Genomic DNA, 23,188 nt, shown 5'->3' on the forward strand with positions numbered 1-23,188 from the left:
GGGAATAAATGAAGTCAGACAGAAGCAGAGAGCTGGAAGAAACAAAGTCCCGAGGAGAATTTGGCTCACTCTTCCAATTTGTCACAGTTGAAAAAGACATTGTAAATGATTACTTGGGTCCAAGAAGTTTAAACACTGGAAAATGTTATGCTACTGATGCCATATATAACATTAGTTTCAGTGCTTGACATTACTAATGCTATTTTCTTCAGATTTGAGTGGATTAAATGAGTTTTGAAAATTAGAGTATCAAATTCATCTTTTTATGGCAATTATTCTTAGATAACATTTAGTGAGTTTTAAAATAGAGACAATTTGGTGGCCTACATTTTTGAAAAGGTATCGCTTTTTTTAAAGATTAGCAGGCACATAAAATCAATATTTTGTTTTATTTTTAAAGAAACACACCAGTGCCTTTACAGCCAAGTAAATCGCTCCAAATAAATGCTAAAAAAAAAAAATTGTTTTGTTGCTCAAGAATATTTCAGAGATCCTTTCAGTGCCTGAGATTCATCCTTTTAGATGACCCCAGGGGTCAACATTTAGCCATCATGGTTGACTTTGACTTTTGTAAGGAGCCAAAAGTTTTCTTTACCTAATTGTCATGCTTGAGGTATGATTAAATTATGTCATAGCATTCTTTTTAATCAAAAATTAATTGTGTCTACTTTTCTTACATGACTCACAAACTAGATCTGGATCATAGAGTGTTTGAGTTAAAAGCTTAATACTTAAGTTTTATAGATGTAGAAACTGAAATGCAACCCAGAGGTTAGGGGGTTGCCCACTATCATACAGTTAGTAAGACATAAAGCTGATATTTCAACCCAGGTCTTCTAATTGCAAAGCTAATGCTGTTATAGGATTTCTCTTTATCCCAAGCTGATTCCCTGTCCCCACACTATGATTCTTCTTTAACATCCATTCATTAAAAATAGAACTCCTAAAATTTTTTGACTTCTAGCAAGATAGTAGGAATTTGTCTGGTGATACTGAAAGAGACAATCCTTTTAGATAATAAAATAGGTAAAGTAGATAGTACCAACCAAAGAAAAGTCACTTTGGTGGGTACATGGAAATGAGTCTGACTCACATGCACAGATGCACACACAGCACACACTCCACCTAATCTATGGCATTCTGTGCATTTTATACAGTAGATTTCCAATGCCAGGTATTGTATATGAAGAGGTGGGGTATGTTTTGGCAACTTATAAAGAGCTTGGGAACTCCTGCTTCCAATTTTATCATTAAGGTCTCCTGGCTTGTGAGGGACAGTGCCAAAGTTTAAACTTACTTTGTCTGACTGCCAAGTCCAGTGTTCTTTCTGCTCTATCAGTAGTAACATCAATCCAGCCTTGTTTATATATTTCAGGTCACAGAGTATTGCTGATGTCTCTGTAAAAGCTTTATTTACCCCTGATAAGATCAATTTGTTGAACAAGAATGCTGAAATAACCCTCAGATTGTGCTTCAGTGCAAATTTCAGACCTATTGCACAAAACAACCAAGTGGGTAAGCAGACTCAAAATTATCTTTTTCAAAATCATTTGCATAAATTGGTTAACAGCAATTAGGTAACTTGTTTTTTTTGGATCAAAAAGTAAAAAAAACAAAAACAAAAACAAAACAAAACAAACAACAACAACAACAACAAAAAACAAAACACCCCAAACACATTTGAAGTACCTGAAAAATAAAGGCTAGTTGGACAAAGAAAGGCAGCTTGAGACCAGCTTCAAGGTAGAAGTTGTCTTTCTCTCCATAGATACTCACACCAGGAAGCTACCCCGAGTTATAGACTCTGTAATTAGACTAAACACTGAATCTTTCCCCAAAATATTAGGGCAACTGGGGTCCAGCTAATCAATGAAACAATTATTTAAAATTGACTAAGATCCTAATGTGTGTCAGGTATTGTGCTAGGTACTGGGGATAGAATGACAAAAATCAACTGGTACCTGTCCTGAAAGAGACAAGTATCTTACTGAGTTGTTACTAGATTATAATGTTTCTCATTTATCTTTGTACCACCCTTATAATCTAACATATATATGATAAGTGGATGGGGATCTGTGTGAGCTTTTACCATATGCCCATTTATTTACTAAGTCTTAGTTGCCTGAAACATATAGAGGTTAAGTGATTTGCCTAAGATCATATAGCTGGTGTGAAGTGAAGAAGGGAGCATTTGATTCCAAATCTTCCTGACTAAACCTAACATTTTATTCACTGTGACATATTCTTTCTGTCTTGCATATAGTTGATACTTAATGTCTAAAGGTGATGTGATACAGCCCTTAGGAATGATGTAGTAATAATCCCAAGGCTATGTGGCCTTGGGAATTATGTCGTCAGGAATGATGTATTTTTTTCCCTTAGGCTATCTTGCCTTAGTTTATTTTGTACTGTCAGGATGCTGAACCCAAAAAATTTTTGGCTTTCAGATAAGAGTCTGCTGGTCAGTGATAATGGGGCTTCTGAAACTAGTGAGCATCACTAATAAGCAATCAGTAATAAAGGTAACATAGGCACATTACAAAATTGAATGCCTGCCACTTGACTTAGTGACATTTCAGGCCTATAAACATACTTTGCAACACCTGTCTAGAACCCCAACATTTTTGAGGTAGCCTTGAATCCCAACAAATTGGTGAGTGAATGTTGAGTACTTAATAATAGGTGCTAGAGGAAGAGGGAGAAAGAAAGAATTATAAAACCTCCTTGAACTAATACAGATGAAACAATTAGAATAACTTGGTATATAATGTCAATATATATAAAATAGAGAAGTAATGTAAGATAGTACATACACAATTGGTCTGATTTAAATCTTTTCTCTGCTATGTATTTTCTTTTGATAAATCTTCAACAACCATCTTTCTGAAAATGGTAAGGCATACTTTATTTATTTGTTTGTTTTTTTGTTTGTTTTTGCTGGGGCAATTGGGGTTAAGTGACTTGCCCAGGGTCACACAACTAAGAAGTGTTAAGTGTCTGAAACCAGCTTTGAACTAAGGTCCTCCTGACTTGAGGGCTGATGCTCTATCTACTGCACCATCTAGCCACCCCATAGCATGGGCATACTTTAAATATGATCTGCATTATTATATTCTCCCCCCCCCCATTATTTTCTTGTGTCTAGATAACTGAAGAAATAATAAATCAAAACATGATTTATGGCATTTGTCACTTTCTAAGGTTGCAAATGTTCAGACTGAAATTTTAACCATCAGCTAGTGAAAGCCAATATCAACTAGCATCCATGCAACTCTGTTGCTTTGTGTCTCTGTTCTAGTTCAACCTTTCAATGCCTCAGGTAGCTCTTTAAGACTTGCAGGAAAAGTACTGGTCTGTATAGGTAGAGGGAATTTCTTCCCTGAGAACTATCAACATTAAAGTAATCACAGGCTTGGACTAAAATAGCATAAAATTGTGCTAAACTGTTTCCAATAAACTAAAGGGGCTTTAAGAATACTAACAAGGGAGAGATCCCTTAATAGAGTGGCTTAACATACTGTCATGGACAAGACATGTTGAGGGAACAGTAGAAGACATGCATCACAACTACATTCCAATAGGGATTGCTCATCCTTCTACCTACCCTACACTTCCTAATCCTTTGAGGAGAAGAATCATGATGTAATGGAAAAGCATTGGTTAAAGTATCAGCAGTGCTACCTTTGAGCCTCAGTTCTGTTTCTTACTATTTATACAACCCCATGGTAATATAATTTCTCTTTATTGGAACCATAAGTTTTCCCATTTGCACAAGGAAATGGTTAGATTTAGAAGTCTCAGCTTGTTACCACTTTTTACATGAAATTGCTAATCTACCGGAGCTTCTAGCCCCCTGCTCTTAAAATCACATTGTATCAATTTCATATTTGAACATGTGGCTCCCTCTGATACAATGAAAGCTCCCTGAGGGCAGGGAATGTTTCTCTTTTATTTTAGTATCCCCAATTCCTAGTGTAGCCTGGCACTTAGTAAGTGCTTCAATGTTTGTTGATTGATTGATTCCTTTCTACTCCAAAATCTTGGTTTCAAAAAAGCCCATCTTAAGCCTTTTAATCGCCTAAAAAATTTCCCTCATAGCTTTAGCTTTCATTGAATAGTCTCCTCCCTCAATTCTTGTGGCATTTGTAGACTGTATCATTCAGTTTGGAACTTTATTAATATTCTGTGGTGCTTGATTTCCTGGTGTTTCTTGTGAGGTATGCTTATGTTCTCAACAAAATTCTTAATTTAATTTAATTCTTAATTTAAGTTTTTGTGGGCCAGGGATTATTCTTTCCATGGGAACATAAGGCAATTTTAATTTGATAAATGGAATATGCTATAGTTGTTCAGTCATTTCACTCAAGTCTTAGTCTTTTTGACATAATTTGGGGTTTTCTTGACAAAGATATTGGGGTGGTTTGACATTTGTGACTTGTTTAGTATTACACTGCTAAGTATCTGAATTCAGGCCTTCCTAATTCCAGGCCCAACACTCCGTCTATTGTACCACCTATAGCAGGTCTATATAAGGCAGATAAAAGCTCAGTTTACAAACTGTGGTGAGATGCTAATTTGTGGGCAGGCTCCAATTAAGGGATGATACTTGACTGAATCTTAAAGAAAATCAGTGGTTTCAAGAAATGGAAAAAGATAAGATGTAGTGAATTGTAGGCATGGGATACAGTTAATACAAAGATTGGAAAATAGAAAATATTATGTTATATACCAAAAATAATAAGAGGCTAAATTGACTATATTGGAGTGTTTACAGAGGGGAATAATGTGTAATATGTTTGGAAAAGTAGGATAAAGTCTGGGTGTGAAGAATTTTAAATGTGAAACAGGGTACTTTAAGAAGACATTGGAATGTGTTGAATAGTAGAGGACATAGTCCTGTACTTTTTTTCTTTTTAAGGAAAATCATTTAGGTAGAGGTAGAATGTATTCTTATAAAGAAACTGCTCTGGATATGTTAACATCTTACCTAAGTAATAATTAAAAAAAAACAAAAACTGTGTGCTTCCCTGATTTTTACATTTTCATTTTCACATAATTTCATTTGTCTATAATTTTTTTCTTTAGTTTTTTTTTCAAAAATCATCTCAACTTTACTTAGTACATTTCTCAGACCTGCCTTTACAAAGGATAAGAATCATAGAGATAGTTCAGTCTCAAAATCATTGCCTTATGATTCTTAATAGATCAGTCTGTTTAAATGATTCAGTGGAAAAATATATTCATTGGCAAACAAAGGCTCACTGTTCAGAGTTCTGGCCTAGAAATATCTCATCTCATATATCTTCTTTTCAAATGAAACTCATCCCTCCTGCCCTAATGTACTCCAAAATAGCTTTCTGCCATTAAGCTTCTTTTCAATTCATTATTTTTCTTTCGAGGTTTCCTGAGTTTTTCTTGTTTGATATCTGTCTCATTTGTCTCAGCTCTTATCTGAGCATAGACAAGTAATGATCAGTTGTTAATTAACTGCATTATTTTTATACCATATCAATTTGTGATATCCTGTTGCATATAAGGTTTCTTTTGCATGAGAAATGAGTTTCATTTTCAAATCACCAAAATAATTAATTTGGTGACATTTTCTCTCTTACTTCTGTCATCAGCTGTATATCACAAATTGGGCAAATCATTTAAAATTTCAGTACTGCATTTTCTTCAGCTATAAAATGAAAGGAATAGACTAGATGACTACCAAGTTTTTTTCTTATTCTAGATATGTAATCCTATGTGACCTTCACCTTTAAGTTTCAAAAAGTGAAAAATGGCTACTTCTTTTATGAGACTATAGACAAAATTGACAAGGCTATTGGATGTCCTTGTAGAAGTACTGTTTTTAGTAATTACATACTGTTGGATTCAAAAGTACAGAAAATGCTAAAACAAAAAAGTTGAGAATCTCGGAAGGAATAGATTGTACTATTAATGACATGTATTTTTCATGGAGAGATGGCCAGAACTTCTCTCTACATTTTGGACATAAAAATGACAGGAGAGCTCAATTAAAGATAGTAATTCTGCTTTTCAAAGAAACTGGCCAATTTATATTAATTCTTAATTCTCTTACATCTATCCTGTCAGGAGCAGGGTTTGTTGTTCAGTCATTTTTCAATTGTGTCCAATTCTTTGTGATAGCATTTGGAGTTTTCTTGGCAAAGATATCGGAGTGGTTTGCCATTTCCTTCTCTAGCTCATATTACAGATGAAGAAACTGAGGTAAACTGGATTAAGTGACTTGCCTGGGGTCGAAAAGCACAAATCTTTTTCTGCCTCAGTTTCCTTGATGCAAAATGGGTATAATAAATAGTATCTATTCTTAGTGTTATTGTGAGAATTAAATGAGGTAATATTTGTGAAGCACTTAACATAATGCTGAGAACATTGTTTTGTTCCTTCCTAAACAGATATTATCTACAATGTAACACTTGATGCTGATCGTTATTCTTCTAGAATAACTTCGAGGGGATTGTTTAAAGAAAACAATGAAAGATACATTAAGAAAAACATAGTGGTATATCATGCACCTATTTGTTCAGTGTACATCATCAACATACAGGTAAGGACTCATAATTTTCTCTTTTTCCCTACTCTGAAATTTACCATAATTATCAAATAAAAGAAAACTTTGCATATTAGATAATTTGTTCCCTTTCAGTACATTATTGTACTCTTAAATGTTTGGTAAGTAAGGAATGCAAATATCATTCTACAATAATATTTGTGATTTCTTTCCCTTTCATTGTGTATAAAAAAGTCTTTCTATTGAGAGTGGAGATTATTTTACTTTTTGCTTTTGTACTCCCATGCTTGCCACCTATTGTTGCCCTGCTTACAATAGGTATATAAGTAATGAATCTTCATTTTTGATTTATGCTTAGGTTATCAGCTTAAGTAAGCTATTGTTGTTCATTTATTTCAGTCCTTTCTGACTCTTCATAACACCATTTAGGGTTTCTTTGGCAAAGATACTGGAGTAGTTTGCGATTTTCTTGTTCAGTTTAGCTCATTTTACAGGAAACTGAGGCATACAGGTCTTTTATCTATTGTGCTACCCAGCAGCTCCAAAAACAAATATTAGTAACACATAAATTAAAAAACCATTGTTTTCTTAAATAGAATTCCCAATGTTTAAGAACAAGGAAATTCACATGCCAGCAAATTGTATGGACGTTTTCTCATGTAGTAAAGTGTATTTATTGGTAACACTATTAAGAAGATCATCTCCAGTAATAGACTAATGTCTTGCATTTAACTTGAGATATAAAAGAGAGAAATAGATGATAGCAAAGTCAACATTATTTAGTCCACTTTTGTATTTGTTTTTGATTTAAATAAATATTATTGCTTTTAGGGGGAGAACGGTCAACAATAGAATTAAGTTATAGATGATATGCATATTTATCATTAAAAACCACAAATGGGATTTGAAAGAAATGTATCCACCAACAAGCATTTATTAAACACGTGTTCTATGCCAGGCATTGTTCTTGGTGCTAGGGATTTAAAGTAAAAAATGAATCAATTACAAAAGGTTTGGCAATTGTCAATGCTATAAAATTACTCATGCATATAACTACTAAATAAAAAGCTATAATAATAAAAAAAATGAATCAATTGCTACAGTGAAGGAAATTCTATTTTTTAATAACGTATGTGTGTGTGTATCTACACAAAATATACAAAATCACTAAAAGGTGATTTGGGGGGTGGGTAGGGGAGGAACTAGCAACTAGAAATGTCATAAAAAGAATGCTGCAGAATGTAATGCCTAAACTGAATCTTGAAAGAAGCAAAGGATAATGAAAAGCAGAGGTGAAAAAACAGAGCATTATAGTCATGGGGGATGGCCAGAGTAAAGGAACAAAGATAGGAACAGTAAACAAGTACTACAACATGCAAAGGGGAATGATTATAATAAACTAGATATATAGATTGGGACCACGATATAAAAAACTTTAAATGTCCAACATAAGTGTTTATTTTTAGTCCTAGAAGCATTAGGGAGCTATTAAAATTTATTGATTAGAGCAATGACATGGTCAGAGCTATATTTTAAGAAAGTCACTTTGACAGCTGTGTAGAGAATGAGTTGAAATAATAAGGTGAGGCAAAACTATGAAAATGTACAAACGTGGCAGAACATGATAAAGTACTCTTCCAGGTTAGTTTGGGTGGGATCATATTAAAGTTTAAAGGCAGTAGAGAATTAAAATTTATCCAGCTGTTTTATAACTATAATTTAAAGACTTAAATAAGATAATCAAATGAATCATTTATGAATAAAAGCCTCAAATGTAGTTTAATTTTTCATATTTAGTCTAAACATTGTTCAAAGATATGTTCTTTCATTGACTTAATTATTCCTTCTTTTAACAAAAATTTATATCCCAATTGTAATACAGTGAATGATGTTAGAGTCACTCTACTAAAAAATATACCACTGTGTGTGTCCTGCCTTGTAAGGAGTCTTTCAGAATTTAACTAACATGATCTTCAGACACACTTTTCAATTTGCAAAAAAATTATTTACAGACTTCAATTTACTATCAATTTTCAGGTTCCTGATCAAAGACTTCTTAGTCTGTAAGACTGTACTAGAACTAGAACTAGACTAATAAATAGTATCATTAGTCAAAGGCAAAAATTAAAAATCCTGCCTGTGGAGAGCTTACATTCAGCTGAAGGAGACAATGTGTACATTGTAAAATTTAAATGCTACTTTTATATTTTTTGAGAATATGGGGTTGTTGCCATTTGAATAGTCTTTTCCTGGAGTAGGTATATAAATGTATTTAGTAAGAACTGGCCAAAAATCACCTATTACATTGTTACTAAATATACTTAATTTTTGTAAATTCTAGTTTATAATAGTATATTTTAACTGAAAATTGTGCAATGTCCTTATTTATTTAATGGTAAACTCCATCTTGTCTTGTGCCACTAAAGGCCCTTATTTCCTAACTACCTACCCAGTAAAAGTGGACCCTGTGGAGGCCAATATTGCCTTCGTTTTTCTAAATAAGACACAGAAGAGACAAGTACTGTCATTGAGTTTCTCAGTCAGAATTGAGGTACTACTCCTTTATGGTCTTCTTTTTTCACTGCACTAATTGTCAAACCAAGTTTCCCTCGAGACCACAGTCCAATATCATATGGTCAGCAACTCTGGGAAGCCTAGTGGTTCCAGAAAATGCTTTTGTGGTAGAAAATTAGAGATATAATTATTGACTAAAAGACTGGATTCTAAATTAAAGTGACAGGTAATGGAAAGTAAGGAGAAAGAAATTTGTAAGGGTCCTTTTTTCCCCTGATTATTGTAACTGAATAGATCATTGACTTTTATAGCCATTTACTGTCTTATCTACCTACACACACTAAAAATCTGCTTTGGTTGCTCCTTATGATATAGGAGTGCCCTGAGTTCTTTAAGACTATTCCAGACCAATGCAAAACTTAGATGAGCCTATCAAACAAAACCAAAAAAAAGCTGTCTATATGGATTGAACAACTAATTATGCTTGTCTTCCTCAAACCTATCTAAATTTGGAGAGATTCCTCAAAGGAAAGGGCTTAAGCACTATTATTAGAGTCCATTTAGGAGGTGAAGAGAATTTGATTTGACTAGACAAAGGAAGTATACATACCTATGAAATCCTACAACTTTAAAGAAGTGAGTATCCAGGATTAAGGAAATCATCTAATTATGCTAGCTGACATAAATGCCATACTTTTTAATGAGCTGACTTTCATTTTATTTGAACCTTTGCATGGAAATGTTAAAGACAAGCAACATTTCTAAGGAATTAGAACTTCACAATTTGAAGGGTGTATGATTTCATTGTGTGTGGGCATCCAATGTATCTCTCAACATCCTGTCTCTGTCTCCTGCTACCCATATTCACAGTTGAGAGATGACCATATTTGCAATACTAAAATCATTTCAAAACTATTTTTATAAGACTATTTGCTTTACTACATTCAAATTGAAAGGGAAGCTTTGTTTTTCAGGAACCTTCTGATGTTGTCAACGCCTTAAATGTTCGAGTAGACATCAGTTTGGCAAAGCCTGGTACAAGTCCTGCTCTGGAAGAGTATTCTGAGACTTCAAAGGACTTCAGTGTAAGTAGAGGCCTAGCCTTCACCATTTTTAAAATGACTAATTCTGTCTTTTACCAAAATAAATTAAATTCCAGTAGTCACATTGCCAATGCTAATAATAACAAAATCATCTAGTTGTTTCCCTTAACAGTATTTGTGAGAGAAATAGTATTTTCACTTTCTTTAGATACCTTTTTTAAAAGACTGCGGGGATGATGGAGTATGCATCTCTGATCTCGTCCTTGAAGTTCAACAAAAACCAGATGCTCAGTAAGTTTCACTTTCAAACTCCGTGTGTATGTATGTATATATAAAAATGTATGGAAGAACAGACAGATGGAGAGGAGAAGAGAGAGAGGAAAAGGCAAGAGGCGGGGGGAAAGAAAGGTGGGGAGAGAGAGAAAACATGTTGGAGAAGGTATTGTTCAGTGACTCTTAAAAATAAATAATTTATTTTGTATGTGGGGAACATTTGCCATGAACAAATACCTATATGAATAGAATTTCAGTTCCTAACATTATTTTAAAAGGGGGGGGGAGGAAAGACTTGGGGATATGCCTATTTTTAAGGTGACAAATTTTTTAAAAATAGCTACTTCTCATCATTTTACTTCCATGCTCATCTTATGTAGTCCTAATTCAGTTTATTCTTCAGAATTTTTATTCCCAGTACTTCAGTCTCATAAAAACATTTGTAGTTCTACTTATGGAAAATCTTTGAATGTTCAGGGTTGACTGATTTGGAGACACATTGGACCATTTCTTCTAACTTTTTTATTTTCATTATTAATAGAAAACAGCCATATATTGTCAGCAACCAGAACAGAAGGTTAACATTTGCAGTAATTCTGAAAAACAAAGGGGAACATGCCTATAACACCAGAATTGTTACTGCTTTTTCAGAAAATTTGTTTTTTGCCTCATCTTCTGCACCGGTATGTGATGGTATACACTAACTAACCTAACTTTTTTGCACTAACAGCATTAATTTATTTGTGCCTGGAAATGGGGAATTCTGAAGTAGTTTCTTCCCTCTTTTTCCACATGACCTTGAGGTGGCTCAATTTTTCTTCCTCATTTAAAGTGGCATTTCCACCTTAATAATAAAAAGATCCTAATTTTATAAACTTCTAACAAAGGCAGGTTAGTATATGAACTGGCAGCAGCATATCTAGACAGATTTTTGTTTCACCGACAAATTATCTTTTCCTTTCCTTTGAAACTTGGCACAAGAAATTTTACACTTCCCCAACTCCCAGTAGCACATGGGTCTACTGCTGCTGCTGTGTCTGCCCCCCACATTGCCTCAGCCTGAACTTGCTAAATCAAAGGGCTGATATGCATAGAGCTTAGAATCATTCTTTGTAGCTTGGTAGCTTTGGGACCACAGGCCTTCTGTGGTCTTTTTTTTGTATTCAAGCCAAATCTGCTAATCAAATAGAGATAAATACTGTGCTAGAAACACATTTTAATGTGAATATTTTCCCCAAGGGGTAAAGGAAAATAAAGCAAAAGATATAGTTTGAGGTGTTTTCTTTAACCAATACATTTAAGGATAGAATAAAAGGATTTTTATCTAGTTTCTTATTTAAATTTGTTAGACTTAGTTTTGAGTCTCCCCTGACCTTTTCAGTGTTTTTTCCTTCTTGAGAGGTTTGAGGGGATGGGGTTGTGTGGGAAATTCAAAATGAAACTTTCTATTTTTAAAAGAAAAGGAATCCCATTAAGTAATTAACTCTAAACAGATAATAGAATCCAGGACCTTTTAGCATTGTTTCCATTTAAAATATTGTAGTCATTTTGCAAATTGCTTTCTTGGTGCTGTTAAGTTTGCTTTGTATCATTTCTTCAAGTTTTCCCTTAGTTCAATACATATTCCACTCAAATATCAAATTAATTTTGCTAAATCAGAAGTCCAAGAGTGTCTTCCCTTATTCAATTAACTCCAGTGGCTCCCCATAACCTTTAGGATCCAAACCAAAATCTTCTGTTTGGCTTTTAAAGCCAGCCATGACTTGCCTGCCTCCTTTCTACCTTTTCAGTCATTTTAAACCTTACTCTCCCTAATGTACTTTATAATCTTATATCCCTTGCCTTCCTGCGTTTTCTTACTCTAGACACTCCATTACCCAATGTTAGATACTTTCATTAGCCATCTCTCATGCCTGGAACTCATTTCTTATTTCTACCATCCAGCTTTCCCCATTTCCTTCAGAATTTAACTAAAATCCCACATTCTGCAAAAAGACCTTTCCTTATAAACTCTTAATGCCTTCTCTGGTATTGTTTTATATACATACACATACATATATATATATATATACACACACATATGCTACCCATGCATACACACATATAAGAATACATATACATATATTTACATATACATACATATATAAGTATATGTGCTCCTAAATACATATATAAGTATATATATAATATGCATGTGTGTATATGTATAGATACATACACTTATCTTGGTTATTCTATTTATATTTTTTTGCATGTTGTATTCCTCATTACCTTGTTGAGATCCTGGACTATCATTTCCCTTTAAGTGGACTACTTTGTCTGTGAACTACTTTGTCTTCCCTTTCCTTTCAGCTTTAAAGGACATCAAAATATATTAAAATTCTTCCTAAACTATCTACTTTTTTAGATTCTCTTTATAATCCCTGATGATAAGTGTTTTGAGAGGATATGTGTATCTCTTCATATTAAAATGTAAACCATTCACCCTTGTTTAGTTTATTATCATTGCTCACTCATATTTACCTTTCCATGTTTCTCTTGACTTCTGTGTTTATATTTCAGAATTTCTTATAGTTCTTGTAGGGTTTTTTATTTTTATTTTTATTTTTTAGGATTGCTTGGAAGTTCTCTGTTTTATTAAAGGTTTATTGCATGGTTTTTTTTTCCCCAGCAGCTGAGCTTTGCTTTAAGTTATACTTGGCTATAAGCCTTTATGTGTATAATCCTGACTCACTCTGTATAAGTGAATTCTTTCAGGCTACTTGCAGTATTTTTTTCTCTAACCAAGAATCTCTGAGTGTTGTTTATCATAGTCTTAGAGATTTTGTTTTTGGGTTTCTTTAAAGAGGGAGCTAGTGGATTATTTCCATTTTTACTTTGTCCTCTTATTTCTAAGAGAAAAGGAAAATCTTGAAGTATGTTTAGCTATTTTTTAAGTCACAACTATCAGATAATTCTTTTATATCACCATAATTTTCACTAGTATTATTCTACCTCCCTCTCCCAGAGAGCCATATTGTATAACAAATCTTTGACAGACTGTCACTTTATTAAATGATTTCCAGTTGTTTTCCAAAATGATAATACTGATTTACAGCTCCCCCAGTAATGCATTAGAATGCCTGTCTTTCCATAACTCCTTTCAACATTGATTATCCCCCTCTCTTCATATTTTGTCAGTTTGCAGAAGGTAAGGTAAAACCTCAAGGTTGTTTTGATTTTTATTTCTCTTATTATTAATGATTTGTGTAGTCCATTGATTCTTAAATCTTCTTTTCACATATTTTTCAGGTCAGTTGTTTTTGATATATTTTTTGTGTTTTTCAACTATTTTTATATTTCTTGTTGCTTCTTGGAATCATTGCTTCTTTTGGTTCATTATAATTTTCATGTAGTCTGTTGATTAGGTAAAATTTTACATTTCTTATGTCAAGTAATTTATTATCTTTACAATTCCTTCTTTTATTTCTTATTTTCTTTCTGATTTTTCCTAGCAACTTCATTTATTTTCCAATTATTTCCTCTACTGCTTTCATTTCATTTGTAAAATAATTTTGGCTTTTTAAAACCAAATTTTTCCTTCATCTATTCTAAGAATTCTAATTGAATTTGTTCCCAAACTGTGTTGTTCTTTAAGACTTTGTTTGATTATGTTCTGAACTTGTTTTCCTCCACATTTATGTTTTGAACATTCCTGTAGTCTTAATAGGAACTGTTTTGTTTGCTCTTTTTTCTAGCCTTTCTTCTGTAATAAAACAAAGGTTTTAAAACCAGCATTGGAGACAGAGCCACAGTAATGCTGCTTCTGTATTTGTTCCTCACTCACATGACTCATTTCTTGACTTGGACTGCTGTTATTAGTCATAAGAACCCTTCTCCCTCCACACTGGATCTCTGACCCAATCCTTGTAATGAGTGATAGAGTTTCCAAATAGCACCTGTTTCTTCTTGTATCATAAGGTCAGGCCCCTTTGTGTCAGATCTGGAATCTCTTCTTCCATTGTTGTATATTGCACATGGGGAAAAAAAACCCTTAGTAGTCTTCTTTTTTTTTCCCTGAAATGCTCCAAGTGGCCATTATTGACTTACCTCCATAGCTTACATAGGTTTCTCTGTCTTTTTATGCTAACCTGGACTGGAAAAAAATTATTCAATTTGATTTGTTTTTCTTGCGCCTCCTAATCAAGATTCAACCTGATAGCTAACTGAGATTTTTAATAGGATAGTTGTAGGGGAAAAAATTAACTATATTTTTTCCTGCTACTTTGCCTTTTTGGCTGGTCTTTGCTTCTCACCATTTTCCCCCGGCCATCAAAAAAAAAAATGTAGCTATAAATATTTTGTCATATTGGACCCTTTTTTTTCTAACATTGACCTAATTGGGATATATAATCAGTAATTAGATCTCTGGACTTAAGGCTGTGAATAATTTAGTAAATTTTATCCTGAAATTCTTGCTTTCAAGAAAGGTTAGACCAGTTCATAGTTTTATCACCAGTGTAGTAGGGTGCCTGATTTTATACATCACCTTCTGTTGGAATACATGAGAGCTGTTGAAATACATAGGAGCCACATGAAAGTGGCTGCTGGAGATCCAACCCAGACCTGCAGAATAGATCTCCTCTTGTGAGAGGATGATACAAGGAGACTTAGAGGTAGTTGCTATGGTCTGACCTCTCTGAGAAGCCATTGCATTGTCTGACCTCTGGAGTCTGGAGCCTGAAGTCTTCTCTGTGGCTGAGATCACCGCAACTGAGAGCACGAGTCCTCTGTGACTCTTTTAAATACTCCAGTACAGTTATATCACTACTTCACACATAGCATGCCCAGCTACACTTGAGCATGCACCAACTTGTCAGGAAAGCCATCACATTACCATATTACCTTATGTATATGTACTTGACTAGAGTGAATACATCAATAGCTAGAGAATTATTATCTCATCAATTATACTGAATCTTAAAAACACCTTTTCAAAATTCCAGCCCTCTACAATCTTCAACATTATTTCTCATTTTCATTATATTTGCCAACTTGGTACCCAAGAAATGAAAGATCAGTTATTTTGATTTGCATTCCTCATTATTGGTGATTTGGAGCATTTTAAGATATTGTCAGTAATTTACATTCCTTCTTTCAAAACTGTCCTCTTCCTTTGGGTATTTATCTTTTCAAGAATGCCTCATCATGAATTTAAATTTTTTTTGAGACAGTGTAATGCAAATTCAAAATTGATTAGGCTAAATTCAAAACCCCAATCCCACCAATAACAGAATCCCAGGAGTATTTAAGGTGTAAGGGACCATAGTAACCACACAGATCACTTAATATACTTAAAAAGAAAAATCACTGTGATATTTTTCACAAGTGATCATCTGTCCTTTGTTTGAAAACCTCCTAGGACAAAGCCACTGTCTTTAGAAGCAGTACATTCATCTTTGATATCTTTAGTTATAAGAAGTTTTTCCTAGCATATAGCCCAAATTTTCAAATTCAAAATTATTTTGAAATGGATAAAACACTTCACTTTATTATTAAAAGGAAGGTTCATGAAGCTTACATATATATATATATATATATATAATCCCCCATACTTGTGTACCGAATCATTACTTTTTTGTTTTGTTATTTTGTCTACTCTTCAGGTTGATGGGACTGAAGTTTCATGTCAGTTGGATGCTTCCAAGAAGGTTCTCACCTGTCATATTGGCTATCCTTCTATCAAGAGTGATCAGCAGGTACTCCTGGCATCTCATTTAGAGTTCAAGGAGCATCAGTGCTCCTAAGTGTTCATTAAGTAATGCTGATTAATTAAGCAGTTCATAAGCAACTCATAAGACAACTAAAGAAAAATGGCTCACCATTCTAAAAAGGTTTTGAGTTTATTTTTTTTCTTTAAATGCTTATTTGAATTGCAAAAATTGAGATTTTTTTATGTATTCTAGATTTGGGGAGTAACCACACAATCTGTAGCTTTTTCATTCAGATACTATCTTTGTCTGAGTACTGTATCATCTAAACATATTGCCTACCACTTGTGAAAATGCCAGGCAGGAAAGTCCAAAGCTTATCTCCCAATACTAACTCAAACATAGTGCAAAGATGGCAAATTCAAGGAAATTATTTGGAACTATATGTGCAGAATGGCAATGTAAATTTGGGGAAGGTTGAAGGATGGTAAAAGTGAATCCCATTTTATTTTTTTTTTTTTTTTAATCCCATTTTATAAAAAACAAAACAAAAACTAAATTCTGGAGAGTGAAGTGAAATAGAATACATGAGCAATCTTGAGAATGATAAGGCAGCAAATTTCTACATTTTATCAAGTTGAGAATTAAATTGGGTATGATTGCTTTTTTGTGAAACACTTTTCTGAATGAATGGTTTATGAGAACTTCTTTGGGACTCATTTATGTCTTTATCTATTTCTTTGGATTTTATTTTTGTAGGTGTCTTTTAATATAAACTTTGACTTCAATTTCCAAAATCTTCGGAACATGGCACTTGTCAGTTTTCAAGCTTTAAGGTGAAATAAAATAAATTGTGAAGGGGAATGGATAAGTTTTGTACTATATACGTTTAAAATAGCATTTTAATTGTTTTCATACTAACTTTTTTAAATAGTGAGAGTCAAGAAGAAAATGAAGCAGACAATAGAGTCAACTTTACAATTCCCTTGCTGTATGATGCAGAAATTCATTTAACGAGGTAGGTGGAGTTAACAGAGTTTACTAGAGCTGACAATAGATATGTTGGTGATATATTGTTTTATGAATTTTTTGTGTACCCATTAGTGAACACTTCTTTACTTCCACTTTCTATAAGGTCCAAGTCAATCACTTGGCTACCAGTTATATTTCGAGTGACTCTTTTGGGTCACTATAGGAAACTAAATCACTGTAGATTTCATGATCTATTTAGTCTCATGTTACCTCAAGGCGTATTATACCCATAAGTTTTTCATACCCCTGACAGACTGCTTCTAAGTTTCTCCCAGCTACCTCCCACCTCCTAACTACATCAATAAGGAGTAAGGAAATGTTAACATTGCCAACAGCCTCTATCTATGTGCCTGAAGTCCAAAATTGTATTCTTCAATGTGGAAACACATTATATTATACACTTTGGTGTTCAGGGAAGATATGATTGATGACTAAATGAACAAATGCAATGATAATGCAAAACTTAGATCAAACATAAAAAGATAAGAATAGTCTGAGGGAAAATTCATTGTTATTTTTTTTTTCTGAAATGGAAACCTGTAAGAGCAGTGGCAGTGGCATTTTGACTGATAATAGTCACAGTGAATGTTTAAGGAGATTGATGTTTTAAAGTGAACATCACACCCATTATGAAAATCTCAGCAGGTTGATACCACCTGCTTATCTCATTCAGAAGTAGTTTGACAACCTGACCATACAGCAGATGTGTTTAAGCCAATACTCATTAAACTTTGGGTCAGTAGCATCATAAAATATCTAGGTCACTGTCTGCTCAAACATTCAAGTGAACTTCTAGCAAAGTTGGAAGCCCTCGCCAAAGCTAGTAAGGCAAATTCCACTGGTGGCATCCTATGAGCCAACTATCTAGAGGTTGTAGTTATTGTTGTTTCTTTTTCCCAATCTCTTCCAAAGTGCCAGATATCTGGTTGCTGAGAGAAAAAAAAAAATCAAATCAAACCAACTTAAATAAAGGGCATGCCATCTAGTCTTAAAGATGAAATATGAGCAGCTGTGAGGAAATGGTCCCAGAATGAATGAATCATAAACTTGGACACAAATGGAAACAGAGTCTAGGTTACTGCATTCATCACTTAGAAATCTTTAGTAGATATTGCCATTGTGAAACTGTATCATCATTCTCAAGGTAAATAGGTATCACATCATCTGATTTTTTTTTATCCTGACTGCATAATCTCTTTTTTATTCTGAATTATTTGTTCTCATTTCTTTCTTACCTTTTTACACAATGTTACTCTAGAAGGTTTTTTTTAAAAAACAGGAAATGGATGTGATAGTTTCTTTTTTACTCATCACACCTATGTGCTTGCTTTTGCATTATTATCTTTAATCTACAAAAGATACTTAAGTGATTGTAACATGCAAATGTGTATGTATTTGGAACAACATATTTTTTGACAGAAAAATCTGCATTTTGAGAAAAAACAAAATATCCTTTACTTTTTATATTTTGCATTCCTCAAACCTCTTGCTTTCCAAAAATCAAGGGAAATTATACAGTTAAATATAATAAGCAAGATATTTTGAAATGCCCTCCAGGAAAGTAAGCAAAAGTTATTGTGAAGCACAGTTACTTCAGGATGAGAATTTGAAGGTGGAATAAACCTAAAATAAAGGATAATTCTCTTTAAACCACAGCAGGGATTTAGGAAAGCAGTAGATCATTACCCAATTCAGAATTTGGCCAGTGTTGCAAAACTTACACTCTATGGAAGTAATATGGAATCTTCCAAGAATACAAAATGTCATATCTTCAGTTTCCCAGTGGGGTTTCTTCTATTCCATGGAAGTTAAAATAACAATAACTAACATAAAATAACAAAGAAATGTTTGTCCAATCCAAACACATTAATAGATTTGATATATATTTGTTTCTTCATAATAGATTTTTTTTAGTAATTTGGACAACTATAATCACAAACAAGTCTCTTCTTCCAATAAAATTAATTCCTTATGAATGAAGGAATGTTGAAATTTGTGGTTTCAAAAAAAGACACAAGAATCTTTTCCATGTTAGAAAATGTTCCTTCTAAATTTTGCAAAAATCTAGGTGGTTAGAGCACTGGTCTTAGAGTCAGAAGACCTGTATTCAAGTTGCAGATTTAATAATTAAGTTGATTGACCTTTAGGAAGTCACAAAACTTTCAGTTTTCTTTACTCAAAAAAAGACAATAATTAAAGGATCATAGATCTGGAATTGGAAAAGACCTCAGATGGCTAGTTCAACCTTCTCAGTTTACAGATTAATCAGTTGCGACCAAAGGAGATAAAATACTTATCATACAGATATTCAGCATCAAAGCTAAAATTTGAACCAAAGTCCTCTGACATGAGAGCCAATGCTCTTTCTACAGTAATATATTGTCTCCTAAGCATACCTGCTTCGTGGACATCTCATAATAAAAGCATTTTGCAAACCTTAAAGCATGATATCTATTAAAGTTAATATACATATACACATATGTGTGTATATATATAATATATATTAATATATTTTCTTTTATAGTGAATCACTTATAGGAAATGAACAGATGGGCATTGTAAAAGGAGAAAGTAGATATACTTTTCTGAAAGTATTTCTACCTCCAGATTTAGACCAGCCCTCCAGAGCTTTAGAGAAAGAGAACCTTACTAAGTTACCTAACTATAAATTATAGACAATTTAAAAAATTATTTATAATTGAGAAAAGAACAATGATGAATCTGAGATTCTTATTCTAGGAGCATCCTGAGCTCACCATAGAAGAAACTTTGTCTTTGCTTTCTTATGACCCAATGTGTGTGAACCCTAGTCTAGATCCCAATTCTTGAAGTTTGACCTGGAACCAAGACTAGTCTTTTCTGCTGGAAGTTCTTAATCTACTTTTTTTTTGGTTCTAGGCCCCATGGGTGATCTCTGAAGAAATCTATAAATTCATTCTCAGAATTATGTTTTTAAATCCATAAAATAAAATACTTAGAATTACAAAGGACATTAATTATGTTGAAATACAATTATAAAAATATTGAAAAGCATTAACAAATCCAAAATATTGACTTTTTTTTCCTGAGGCAATTGAGGTTAAGTGACTTAACCAGGGTCACATAGCTAGGAAATGTCAAGTGTCTGAGGTCAAATTAGAACTCAGGTTCTCTTGACTTCAAGGCTGGTGCTCTATCAACTGCACCAACTAGCTGCCCCCAAATATTGACATTTTGAAATACAATCATCAAATATTTTTTCAGATGTTAATGGAAGCCAGTTTAAGAATATCTTTGAAATGAGCAGAACCAGGAGAACTTTGTACACAGTAATAGTAAGATGGTGTGATGATCAACTATGACAGGCTTAGCTCTTCTCAGTAATACAGTGACCCAAAACAATTAAAATTGACTTGGGATGGAAAATGCCTTCTGCATCTAGAGAGAGAATTATGGAGATTGAATGATGATTAAAGCATGCTATTTTCACCTTTTTGTTTTGTTTTCTATTTCTTATGATTTTTCCCTTTAGTTTTGATTTTTCTTTCAAAATATGATTAATGTGCTTAAAATGATTGCACATATATAACGTATATCAGACTGCTTGCTGTGTTGGGCAGGTAGAAGGGAAGGGAGGGAAGAAAATTTGGAACTCAAAATCTTGCAAAAGTTAAAAACTATTTTAAAATGTAATTGGAAAAAAATACTATCAAGTGAAAAAAAAAAAATTTCTGCTTTAGCACAAGAGGAATGAAGAAATATCTTCCAAATTACATTCACCCTGAAATGAACACTAGAAAAATTAATATAGTAGAACTCTATTACTCCTTGAGTTTTGGAGGGCTATTTTTCATGCCAATTGTATTTTATTGACTATTGTGAAACTTGGGTTCACATTCTACCTTTGCTATTACCTATATGACTTAAAATTTTTCTCTTCTCTAGGTCCATTTTCTCATCTATCAATTGAATATTTAATCTTCTTTCCAGCGCCAATATTCTTTGGAAACATGTTTTAGGCCACATACTTTATTACTTTATTTAAAGAAATATCATTTATCCATTCACAGGGAGTAATCAGAAGATAAATTTATGATTAGAGAGGATGTCACATGTCATCTAATCTAACCCAATCATTTTACAGATAAGGAAACTGAGATCCAAAGAGTTCAAAAGAGCTTGATTTGTGTATTGACCCAAAAGCAGGGATTAGAACTGAGGTTTTCTGATACCGGATCTCTGGGTTCTTCCCATTATATCATGGTATTCAGATATATTCACGGATGGAACATTTTTTGTATCTTTTTAATGCAGAATTCTATAATGACATAGTAATTTTGTAAAGTAGGTGGTAGCACTATGTTTGTTCAGCGGCCTAAAATGATTAACTTCTCCAATAGAGATTCTAGATGCTAATACAATAAGACCATGGTATTAAAGGCAAGTAATGTGGTGGAATACTAGATATACTAGGCTTGGTAATTACAAGCTCTAGATTTTTCTGGTCCCTAATGGGACATTGATTATATGATCTTGAATATATCATTTAATTTCTTGGCACTTTCATTTTCATAGGGTAAGGTAATCTCTATTTTTGGCTTTACAATCTATAATTTTAAATTCACATTTTTCTCATTCAATATATATCAGAATAAAATTTTAAATAAAAAATTAGCAAGCATATGATGAAGATGCAGTCATTTCAAAAGAAGTTTCCTCAGTCTTAAATTGTAAGTCTTGTAAATAAAGTGACAATGAACTCTAATAAAATTTGCTTTTCATTTATCTATGAAGCTCCTTGAATACTGGAATAGTAGCACTATTTTTAAAAATTATTTTGTTGGATTAATTTAACCTTCAAAATATTTAGGTAAATGAAAAAAAAGTAAGGTTTCAATATCAGCTGTTAAATACAAATATCTGGTTTTAAAATCTTCACTCAACAGGTCTACCAATATCAATTTTTATGAAGTCTTTTCTCATGGCAATGTGTCCTCCACTGTGAAAAGTTTTGATGAAATTGGTCCTGTTTTCAGTTTTTCACTTAAGGTGAGTAAGGTGACTGAGTATGGGAAAGCAAAGGGAACATGGTAGGGAATAAACAACAGCAACAACATGAAAACAAGTAAATCTTTTTAAAAGCCTTAAAAATTTCAGATAAAAGGCCATATTGTAAATAAAATTAAAAGAATGTAGCTAGGACCAAAATTAAGGACACAGAATTGTGTGAAAGCATATGTGCTCTAAGAGGAAATTGTGGTTTTAGAATTTAAATTCAGTGTTTCTCAAGGAAATGTATGTGTATTCCAATTCTACTGGAGTTTCTTTTTTTGTTGTGTCAGACTCTGGGTCTGTGTTAGAAAAGCAATTTCACTAATGCCTAGATACCACTTTTGTTTGTAATAAACTTTGCAGTTATACACAAATGTAGACTCCTTCAAAGTCTTGTTTCATAGTGATTGATTTCCTTTTCATTAGTAGCCAAGAAAGTGTCAGCAATTAAGTAATAAGAAAGACCAACCCCCCAAAAAAATCTTATTTTCTAGATCCCAGAAACCAATAAGATACCATTCCTCTGCTTCCAACAAACTCGAAACTCATATTATTTTATGAAGTAGGAGAATTTGAATGTTAACTTTTTAAACTAGTTTTTAACCCTGACTTTGCCCTTTGACTTGTGATCCAGTTTCTGTCATCTAAAAAATATTGAATAAATTATCCAACAAATGAGGACTAGCTGACCACATGATAGTAATTAGTGTTATGAAATGTAATAGTACAGTTAAGAATGATAGACATGAGGACTAAAGCATATAAGAAAAATTTTTTTATGAAACGATATCACAAATACAGGGATAGAAAATTGTACAATGGATGAGGTAATTGGCAATTTTTTATCTATTTAATTATTTTGAAATTTATATTTTAATCATAAGCAGATACAAATGGAGGATGTCCTAAAAATCTTAGTATAGTTTTAAATTAATATATAGCTGTTTTCTAGATAATATTAAGGCTACTATAAAGCTTTTTACATTATTATTATTACTATGAAAAAGTTATTTTAAGATTAAAATTACACTAAGACTTTGGAGACAATATTTTCCTTTAATTCTCTT

At 33.0% G+C, this 23,188-nt stretch overlaps 1 protein-coding gene across 1 annotated transcript in view; it reads left to right on the top strand.

The window, feature by feature from the left end:
• Positions 1-23,188, top strand: part of ITGA2 (integrin subunit alpha 2) — a 142,274-nt gene that overhangs the window by 92,763 nt on the left and 26,323 nt on the right. Inside the window, exons 16-24 of the mRNA XM_051971141.1 lie at positions 1,376-1,515; positions 6,423-6,574; positions 10,027-10,137; positions 10,304-10,386; positions 10,910-11,051; positions 16,014-16,106; positions 16,818-16,894; positions 16,993-17,076; positions 22,016-22,118. Coding sequence (XP_051827101.1) covers positions 1,376-1,515; positions 6,423-6,574; positions 10,027-10,137; positions 10,304-10,386; positions 10,910-11,051; positions 16,014-16,106; positions 16,818-16,894; positions 16,993-17,076; positions 22,016-22,118 — 985 coding nt within the window. The remainder of the gene's footprint in view (positions 1-1,375; positions 1,516-6,422; positions 6,575-10,026; positions 10,138-10,303; positions 10,387-10,909; positions 11,052-16,013; positions 16,107-16,817; positions 16,895-16,992; positions 17,077-22,015; positions 22,119-23,188) is intronic.

Source organism: Antechinus flavipes, chromosome 1, assembly GCF_016432865.1.
Source record: "Antechinus flavipes isolate AdamAnt ecotype Samford, QLD, Australia chromosome 1, AdamAnt_v2, whole genome shotgun sequence".
Lineage (NCBI taxonomy): Eukaryota > Metazoa > Chordata > Mammalia > Dasyuromorphia > Dasyuridae > Antechinus > Antechinus flavipes.